The sequence below is a fragment of the Sinocyclocheilus rhinocerous genome, unplaced genomic scaffold (assembly GCF_001515625.1).
Source record: "Sinocyclocheilus rhinocerous isolate Xijiao unplaced genomic scaffold, SAMN03320098_v1.1 scaffold2994, whole genome shotgun sequence".
Lineage (NCBI taxonomy): Eukaryota > Metazoa > Chordata > Actinopteri > Cypriniformes > Cyprinidae > Sinocyclocheilus > Sinocyclocheilus rhinocerous.
The window spans coordinates 333,006-343,683 of NW_015630025.1; the positions used below are offsets into that span (position 1 = coordinate 333,006).

The 10,678-nt window shown below is 36.2% G+C and overlaps 2 protein-coding genes across 4 annotated transcripts in view; both read left to right on the forward strand.

The window, feature by feature from the left end:
* LOC107739757 (phosphatidylcholine:ceramide cholinephosphotransferase 1-like) overlaps positions 1-4,553 on the forward strand; it is a 38,288-nt gene extending 33,735 nt beyond the window's left edge. For 2 of the 3 annotated variants that reach the window (XM_016551962.1, XM_016551960.1), the window contains exons 4-6: positions 744-897; positions 3,035-3,201; positions 3,296-4,553. In XM_016551962.1, the coding sequence (XP_016407448.1) occupies positions 744-897; positions 3,035-3,201; positions 3,296-3,469 (495 nt within the window). In that variant the 3' untranslated portion in view covers positions 3,470-4,553. The remainder of the gene's footprint in view (positions 1-743; positions 898-3,034; positions 3,202-3,295) is intronic. The other variant, XM_016551961.1, reaches the window with a different exon arrangement.
* Positions 4,554-6,770: 2,217 nt separating this feature from the next.
* The window catches only part of asah2 (N-acylsphingosine amidohydrolase 2), an 11,947-nt gene continuing 8,039 nt past the window's right edge, over positions 6,771-10,678 (forward strand). Inside the window, exons 1-6 of the mRNA XM_016551968.1 lie at positions 6,771-6,900; positions 7,210-7,319; positions 7,590-7,733; positions 9,546-9,722; positions 9,855-9,982; positions 10,346-10,478. Of these exons, the coding sequence (XP_016407454.1) occupies positions 6,771-6,900; positions 7,210-7,319; positions 7,590-7,733; positions 9,546-9,722; positions 9,855-9,982; positions 10,346-10,478 (822 nt within the window). The remainder of the gene's footprint in view (positions 6,901-7,209; positions 7,320-7,589; positions 7,734-9,545; positions 9,723-9,854; positions 9,983-10,345; positions 10,479-10,678) is intronic.

Genomic DNA, 10,678 nt, shown 5'->3' on the forward strand with positions numbered 1-10,678 from the left:
GAAATCACAATCAACCACCCCTTTAACTCAAAATTGTGTTGCATAGTTTAAGGGTTAAATAAGAAAATAAGGGAAGTAAATGTCAAATAGTGAAAACTTTTGAAAATGTGTAATTTTCTTCATAGAAAAGAATAGGGAACTATTTTCCCTATCAGTGGCCCTCTTTCCGGACTGCATGAATCTTAAGACAAAATCTGCACGTACCGGAAAAATGAGCAATATTATTGTGAAATGAAATGATTGTTTAGAGAGTAACTCCTCTAGTGTTACCATGCTGACAGTCCACTGGTGATCCTTTCACAACTGTGTGTGTGTGTGTGTGTGTGTGTGTGTGTGTGTGTGTGTGTGTGTGAGAGAGAGAGAGAGAGAGAGACTCAATATGGTCGATGAGATGCTGTGAACACACACACTAGCTACACAAGGCAGGAAATCCACACCACGGGACCTGCAGGAAACACATATTATCAAGCCCAGCAACTCTCACTCTTGTTAGAATCTGCTTTCCTGTTAAATGCAGTTGCTGAAAGAAAGCCCAGACAAAAACAACCAAGAACTTTGTTTTCTGGGAGCCATTTTTTGCTTTTATGTTGAGTCTCAAAGGGCTTATTTGTTGATGTATGCTCTCGACATGAACACATGCTGAGTTTGTAGAAACAAAATGGGACAAGCAGTGTATGAAAACAGGTTTTAAGGAATTATAGGAGAATGTCATGATGCTAATGCTTGTTTGTTGTTTCTGGCAGCTGTATGGTGACTGGGAATCTCAGATGCGGCGGGTGATGAAAATGATTGCAGGAGGAGGTCTGACCATCACAGGCTCTCATAACATGTGTGGAGACTACTTGTACAGCGGCCACACAGTCATGCTCACCCTCACTTATCTCTTCACGAAGGAGTGTGAGTAACTCGCACTGATTTGAGACAACACCGTCCCCTAGCGGACAGTTGAAGCACAAGTTTTGATTATGCAGTGGTACCAAAAAGTATTTGGATATGGAGATGCACTTAAAAGTGTAAGAATTTTATTGCTTTAGATGATTGTGATTTTTGCATTCCTGGGTCTGTTTAGATCAGGTGGATCGAAAGCTTAAAAAAAGTAAAAACGTAACATTTGTCAACCAAAACTATATTTTATATGATCAATATTTCCTCACAGATGAGTGATTATGCAAATATAGCGACGTTTTTATTGTTACTGTGTTATTACCCTGTTGTTACTAAATTTTCACCTTTTTATTATCAAACAAATTAAAATTTTTTAATTTTACATGAACTACAGGAAACCCACTCTGACCCACTCTAAAGAAAAAAAATTAAGTCTACACCAATAGCCTCGTGGTTAGTGCGCCGATCGGGTGTGCCTCACACGTCCTGAAAAGTGAAGCTGCGGGCTCTTTGATCGCCCCCTGGTGGCTGGCTGCAGTACAGGTCATAAACCCCACCCTCTCGATGTAAACGAATGGGACTTGAGTCAAAATAAAAAAATAAATTACACTTCCAATACAATTTTCCGAAAGATGGTTTTTGTCATTTAAGGTAGTTGTTATCATGCTGATATATGTTCAATTGTGCGTTTTTGTGATAAGTTTGATTTTAGCTAGTAATTTGATGCTATAAAAACGGGGGCGTGTCATTATGGTTGATTGGGTCTGCGGGAGTTTGATACCGCGGCTCCACCTCACGACACTACTGCGCAGACTCTGGCTCCAAATAACATCATTTACTCAAGATGGCAGCGGCCATACTGAGATGCTTTGGCTTCACTTTTCTATAGTGGAAGGAAGTGGAGACGCGTTGTCCATCTTTTTTTTACAGTTTATGGCGCTGATATATAGCACAACTGTGATCGGGGCGACCTGAGTTCGATTCCCGTCTTGAGGTCCTTTGCCAATCCTGCTCCCCTCTCTCCATCCAATGCTTTCCTGTCTACTCTCTACTGTACTGTCAATTAAAGGCATAAAAGCCCATAAATATAACTTAAAAAAAGGAAATTTTATTTGAATATATAATGCAAAATTTATAAGAACACATAATTTGAGAATTATTTGTTTATGTGTATTCATTCCATTGAAATCAATGGATTTGAATATCTTTGAACTTATACTGTATATATCATGATATTCAAAATATGTATCAAAAATACATTTATGAAACCTACATATTCCTTTTCTAACAAAACAACATACATATTACTCTAGAATGTTTTCAGACAATATATATTCATTGTACTTGCATGAAGTTTCACTTTTTCATCCATTTTTCATGCTACAGTGGTTCAGTAGGGGTCAGTGGATCACAAGAAGTTCATATTCATGTTTATTAACAATATTCAGTCCCAAAAATGTGTGATATATGGGAAAGAGGTTACATATATTTTATTGAGCATTACATTTTTTTTTTGTTTTGTTTTTTGAGACACTGTAAACATTCCAAAAGATTTGTATTTTGATAGTCTTGGCTCATTTGCAAAGTTTAGTTCCTGTGCTAAAAATGATTAATTGTGTACAAGTTACTGTATGTATCGCTTCCATTTCTTTTCTGTATCTAAACTTGTAATCGTTTACTATTTTAAGACATTACAGCATTGATAGTTTGGGCAAAAATGTGCTGAAATGTTCAGTGCAAAAAATCTTAATGGTCCTCAAAATACCTTTTGAGACGACTTTATGTAAGTTTTGCTTGCTGTCAGTAGATTTTTGTCTTATTTCAGGGGTCGGCAGCCTGTGACACACATGCCAACATTGGCACGCAGAGGGAAAATCACTGGCATGTGAGCAATAGGGAAAACTGCATTCCAACATACATTTGAACTTAATCGTTCCTCATAGGAGGAGAATTAACCTGCGCTAATCTACAGATGCGCGTGTCTCCGGCAAACCATTCGCATGACCGCTGTGCATCCGAGGTGCTGATTTCAGTGGTTAACCAGAACATTTGCCCAAAAGGTTGCCGACCCTTGCCTTATTTCATTGGTTATCTATTAGGTAGCTTATGTTCTACATTATAAGACCCCTGATTTTCTTGCTCCTCACAGATTCTCCTAGAAGGTTCTGGTGGTACCACTGGGGCTGCTGGGCTTTGTGTGCAATAGGAGTGTTTTGCATCCTTCTAGCTCATGACCACTACACGATTGATGTCGCCGTGGCCTACTTCATCACCACACGTCTCTTCTGGTGGTATCACACAATGGCCAACCAACAAGTACGTCTGTCTGTTTTGCTCAAATTTCCATTCAGATTTCTGTGTCAACCTATTTATGGTTTATTTGAACCTTCTACATCTGTATCTTTTCTAGGCTCTCAAAGAGACATCCCAGACCAACTTTTTCACCCACGTATGGTGGTACCGATTTTTCCGGTACCTGGAAAGCAACGTTCTCGCCGTCGTCCCCCGCAGCTACCAGAAGCCCTTCTCATGGCGATCGCTGCATTGGGGCCACGTGAAGTACACGCGGATAGACTCAGATTGACTAATGTGCAAATGCTACATTTGGAAGTTGGTCTCCAAAATATGTGCCCAAAGTGCCGGAAGTTGTAGCTGATCCCTTTAATGAACACAACCAGTCATCCAAAGCATCTCATTCCTCTGTGATGTCCTCACAGGATTGGTTTTGGATGTAAAACTTAGCACATATAGGGCTGAAAACAATAATGGCTTTAGGAGAAACCATTGTCAGTGATTTTCTTCTCTCCAAATTGTGTTATTGGGCTTGCGTTGGCCCGTAGCATCATCCTGAATTTCACCAAAAAAAATCACAAAAGACGAGCCAGCAAACTAAATGCCAAGTTATTTATTTGTATCCTCAGTGCCCCGTTTACAGGCACAAAGCCATCTTTTCAAGCTATTTTTTGTTAACTCAAGTAAGCAATTTGACAAACTGTAAATAGTGCATTTTTGCATTTACAGCCTTACATTTTTCTAGTCGTCTGCTAAACAACACGTGCTGTCGGAGAAGGTTTATATGAATATATTTGTTATTTTTTGAACTAATTCTTTACATCGAGAGCTACAGAAGATGTTTATCGTTTGGATAATCTAATGTTCCTCAGTGCCTTAATAGTTCATTGCGAACAGTGGTCTGACAGTCAACTGTAGTAATGTTTTTATGTTTATTCAAAGACAATTTCAGTGTTTTGAACCACGTATGCTTGAAACAGAACTCACCTCGTCGCTCGAATGTAACAATACTGTTCGTTTTGACAGTGTATTTCCATGACAGTGTCAGCAAAGCTAATTCATTTCTCCGATGTTGTTTTCGGAATGTATTTATTTATGTCTTTGTTCTGTTATATTTCGTTTTTGTCTTTGGAATCTTTTTTGGCACGTTGTTTGTCTTTCTGACAGCTGGTGCTTTATGGCTCTGACTGAAATCCGGGTCTCTGGGGTGTTCAGTTCTGGGTTTGACTGACAAAATGATGTGAACCAATCCATCCTTTCCATGAGCCAGAACAGATGATCTGCCCTGTTGACCATCCAATACGACAAGCTGCTATATTGTGATGTAATAGTAGGAGGTGTTCGTCCATTGACAAAGAAATAAATTACAAAATATCAGCACAAAACAGCTTTGCTTCATTATTTGATTCTTTTTTTTTTAACGACAGTGTCCATATAGACAGTCTGAATTATCAATATTTGTCATGATATAAAAATAAGTTTTAAAAATGTAAAGGCTTTTTAAATTATTTTGGTAGACAAATACTGTATAATCAATTGGTTTATTTTAAAGGGGTCCTATTATGCTTTTTCACTTTTTCAACTTTCAAATAAGTAATGCCAGTTACTTTTTTCCCCCTATTTATTAAGTGCAGAGATGTTGTGTGCCCTGTGTGATCATGATGTTACTGTAGTTTTAGATTAAATGTGAAGATGCATTTACTCATCTGTACTCATCTCAACGTCAGTATTCCAGTAACTTCAGTATTTAGAGTTTTTTTTTTTTTTTTACATTTCCTTCAGCTCTGTCTTCATCTTTCTCCATATGGCGTATCGCAACAAATATTTGACTGTTCCTGTGGTTGCCTCTGATATTGAGACTCTCGCCTCATTATCAGGGTTTGATTTCTGTGATTGGAGTTGCTCTAGCTGAGAGGCGGCTGTTTTTCACCCCACCAGTCACACTGGAATGTGCACCTTCCATGTGACTGCAACAAGTGAACAAAAAACAATAAATAAAGTTTTCTTAAACAAGACATTGTGGTATGGTTCTTTAACTTACATGTTACATACCCTCACGATGTCACAAAGGGCTTTTACATTTGCCAAAAATATAACTTTTTTCTTTTTTCATATTAAAAACAAGCAACCCCAATGCCAGATAAGAAAGTAAAAAAATAAAATAAAAACACAAAATAACTACGTAATGAAATTAGTTAAATTTTTAGGGAGTATACACATGATGGAAAGCATAGCTTAACACAGGACAAGAAAGGACTATTATAGATATTTAGTCATAACTACACCATTTTACCCACAGCAATAATAAATTTTATTTGTTTTATTTGCTGCATCCCACTTTGAACCTTCTCGATTTAAGTATTTCATAGCTTGGAAGAAATCTAAGCATTCAGCATCTTTTTGTACTGCATGCATGTATCAATTTTTTTAATTTTAATTTTTTAAAATAAATTTACTCTTTTAACGTTTGCATTTATTTTGTTACATTTATTATTAACTGAAAATTCTCTCTGTGGTTAAAATTTATGTCTTGATATGGTCTGCGGTATCTCAAATGTTATGCAACTAATCTAATCTAATCTGAGAGTTTGGTTTCACACTGTCAACATGAAATATGGCTATAAACAGTGCAGAGAATATTACCTTTGTCCTTGTGCTGTATACACTATAAGTGAGCACTTGTTCCACACTTGATTTGCTTTTCAAAATCTACACCTTTCAGTAAACTTGAGAGCGGAGTAAAACATGTAAGTACTTTTTCACCTGTTTGATATTATGTTTCCTTTGCAGAATAAGATAATTTAAACAGAATAAGAGGGATCATAAAAATTGCATGTTATTTTTTATTTAGTGCTGTAGTGAATAAGCAGTTTCACATAAAGATGTTTACATAAAGTCCAAAAACAACAACAACAACAACAACTGAATTTACACAAACCAGTTCAAAAGTTTACATACTCTTGAATGTTAATACGGTGTGTTGTTGCATACTGTGCAAGGGGTATGTAAACTTATGAGCATCATAAGTCAAAATCATACAAGTCCAAATTAATATTTTAATTTAGCAATGGTGTGTGAAATTGATCAAAATTGGCTGTAATGACTTTATTACTTTTTTTGTTATTTCAAATAAATGCTTATCTTTTGAGCTTTGTATTAAAAAAAAAAAATCCTGAAAACAAGTATGAATGTTTCCCTAAAAATATGAAGCAGCACAACTGTTTTTGATATTGATAACAAGAAGAAATGCTACTTTAGCAGCAAATCAGCATATTTGAATGATTTCGGAACCCTGAAGACTGGAATAATGGCTGCTGAAAATTCAGCTGTTCCATCACAGGAGTGAATTGCATTTAAAAAGATATTCAAATAGAAAAAACGTATTTTCAATGATAAAATATTAGAATAAAAATATATCAACCCCAAACATTTGAAGTGTAGTGTTATTACGTTTAGCAACATAGAAATATGAATTCATGCTTCAAACTTCAGACACAGTTGTTTAGTGTGTTACATGTGTTTATATTTTGTATGACAAGCATGTGCTCTGTGTGTGTGTGTGTGTGTGTGTGTGTGTGTCTCAGTGAAGGGTGATGGCGCGTAAGACTGAGTGCTGTCGGCTCAATGGTCTGGAGATCTCCCTCATAGTTCTCTTCCTTTTGATGACAGCGGTCTCAGTGGGGTTAATAATAGTCCTGGCCCTCAAACTGGATTCAGAAAAACGTAATTCTGAACTGTTCACATGGTTTAATTACAAGAAAATTACAGCTTGTAAAAACTAAAATGCATTTGTCTTAAGCAATATTTTTTTGTAGTTACACATTGTAAGACCTAGGAAAAAGATATGATTTTATATTCATATATTTCATATTTAGAAATATTTTTTGTTTTTTTAATTAGGGGGGAGTGCAGAAAATATTTGATGTAGGATTTACTTTGAAACTCCGACTTTTGAATCTCAATGTAATTTTTTCCATTCATAAGCTTATTGAAGAATCATATGGTGTCTGGTTTGAATTATTTGTGCACCAGAGGAAGTGACTCCAGAGGAGCCGAGCCCATCAGTGGATCCTCCAGAGAACCCTTATCTGATTGGTGTGGGTCGAGCTGACTGTACCGGGCCTGTGGCCGATCTGCCCATGGTCAGTTTCATTTCTCTCAATCTCTTTCTGTTCAGTTGATTTATTCGATTTTGATCATTTGATTTTACTCTGACTATTTCCAGCTGTTCTGTTTGATTATTGATTATTGGAGACCTTATAGCTGGAAGTTGATATTCATCGGTTGTTAGCGACTGATAATGTTTATGACTGTGCACTGATCAGATGTGATGATAAAGGACAGATATCAATGTCAAAGACTAAGTTAAGATTCTTGTGAATGGTGATTTAGTTTTTTTGTTTGTGGAGAAGATGGGTTACGCTAATACTGAGCAGACGGTGAGAGGGATCCATACACGTCTGTTCAGCCGAGCCTTCATCATGGACGATGGCAGTAAAAGAGTGGTGTTCATCACTGCAGACATTGGCATGGTCTCTCAGAGACTGAGGCTAGAGGTATAGCACACACACATTATTCCGGGTTTCTTCTTCTGTAGTCATGAGAAAAGTTTACATAAAGCACTTCTCTTATAATTAGCATGTGTGCCATTGACAATGGTCATTATATATATACAGTATATTATATATATATATATATATATATATATATGTGACCCTGGACCACTGCTATGACAGGACAATATTTGGTCGAGATACTATTTGAAAATCTGGAATCTGAGGGAGCTAAAAAATCTAAATATTGAGAAAATCGCCTTTAAAGTTGTCTAAATGACGTTCTTAGCAATACATATTACTAATCAAAAATTAAGTTTTAATATATTTACAGTAGGGAATTTACAAAATATCTTCATGGAACATGATCTTTACTTAATATCCTAATGTTTTTTGGCATAAAAGAAAAATCAATATTGACCCATACAAAGTATTTTTGGCTATTGCTACAAATATATCCCAGCGACTTAAAGGTGCTGTATGTATGTTTTTGACTATACTAAAGCATAAAAATACCATAAAATGTTTGCAGATATTTAAGAAACATGCTAAGTTAACATACTTGTTTATCTGAAAAACAATGCTACAGTCAGTTATTCTCCTTTGAAAATGTACGTTCCGGGCCGGAATGTCGGTCTCTGTTTTGGTTTGTGAAACCCGCCCACTGCCAGTTTACCCAATTGTATTTCAGGACTCCGGGTTGCCAGTTGGCGGAAAACACAGCGTATTTCATTCCATTCATCGTCAAGTGCGCTGGTTCCTGTTGGTGTCATCCATCTGGCAACCTGTGTGTGCGTCAAGTCTGAGGAGGAGGGGCCGGGTAAAAAAAACCCTCTCCAATATTTTGAATTTGGACTGCAATACCTAGTTCAACCACTCGGGGTCAATCCTACATACAGCACCTTTAAGACTGGTTTTGTGGTCCAGGGTCACATATTATAAATGACCCCAAACGGAATGATATATACACACACACACATACATACACACACACACGCACACACACACACACACACACACACACACACACACACACACACACACACTCTGTCAGTGACCCGGTGAAGGAAAATTGCTAGTAAATTTCACAAATACAAAGAACACGTTTAATAATAATGATAATAATAATAATTATTATTATTATTATTTGAATATATAGTACTAGAAATTCTGAATATATAGTACTAGATTGTTATTAAAAAGCTCTTTATTAAGTGTTTAAGTAGTTTGGTACTATTTTTTGTATTATTTATGAGTTGACAATTCTATAACACTTTTCTATATTCTACAAAAGCTTTTCAAAATGTTTTTGCTCATACTTTCCACTTTGAAAAATATTTTAGATTTTTTTTTAATTAAATATTTTAATAAAGCTGTCAGGATTTTGTATTGTTATTATTATTATTTTATTTCATTATGTTACACCAACTGACATTTTTTTTTAAACGATTACATCAAATGTCTAGTACAGAACTGTATAAAATGTCGAATTTTAAAAATTGGAGAAACTAAAATTAATACAAAGATCTTGCATATCTAATAATCTGACTCATGTTTCAAACTAGATTTTCTCCTTATGATCATTTCTGCCATATTTTTACTTGTTAGTGACTGTGTTTACATGCCGTTTTATTGTGATTTTTAAATCAGCATGTGCCACAAATTTTACTATTATGATTCCTATGATTATGAGCTTTGATCACATAAGTTTGATCGTGTTTACATGAGGTAAAGTTTAATCGCAATATTGCCCAAATCTCATTAGAATTGCATTATGAGGGTGAATTTAAATATCATCGTCCCAAACCATTTTAGGTTCTGCAAGAGCTTAAGGCGAAATACGGAGACCTGTACAGACAGGACAATGTGGTCATGAGTGGCACACACACACATGCAGGCGTGGGTGGCTATTTCCAGTACACCCTCTTTATGATCACCAGTAAAGGCTACATTAAGCCGTCTATACAAGCCATCGTCAGTGGAATAGTCAAGGTATGCTTTACTGGCCTGCTCTCATTTGAAATGCATTTCTGATAGGTTAACATATAAATGTGTACCCTTTGAATTAGTTCATGTTAATGCCTTCAGCATGTCATTGATAATATTTTCCATCCCCTGCATCAGAGCATTGATCTAGCTCACAGGAATTTGAGACCTGGACGAATTTTTATAAATAAAGGACAACTAGTCGACAGCAACTTGAACAGAAGCCCACATTCATACATGAACAACCCTGAGGAGGAGAGAAACAGGTTTGTTTGTTTGCTGATGTGCTCATATTGATCCAGCTGCAGTTTAAAGTAACCTAAATCCCACCAGTGTCAGAAATCAGCTTTTATTATTAAAGGGATAGTCCACCCCAAAATAAAAAGGCCTCATGTTTCTATCTTCTGTAGAACACAAAACAAGATATTCTGAAGAGTGTTAGTAACCAAACCATTTTGGGTCCCATTAGGGCCTTTCGCACCGCGGGAACCTTTTCATAGTACCAGAACTAATTGTGGAACTACCCACTGACTTTCGTAGTATTTTGTATTCATGCTATGTAAGTCAATGGGACACAAAACCATTTGGTTACCAACATTCTTCAAAATATCTTCTTTTGTGTTCCACAGAAGACAGGGTCCTTTTGTAGCCGGCTTTTCCTCCAGTAATCTTGGAGATTCATCTCCCAACATTCTCGGCCCCGTCTGTGTGAACACAGGCGAGAAGTGTGACTACCTTAACAGCTCCTGTCCCATCGGTGGAGTGAGTTATTATTATAAACATGCTGTATATTAACAGGATTGTTCACAATTTACTATAGACTTGTACTTAGAATACCTTTAATTTACTATTTCATTTTTACACACAATATGTGGGGTATTAAGGACACGATATGTAAAATTTATACATATATATAGATATATATTAGTGCTGTCAAACGATTAATCGCGATTAATCGCATC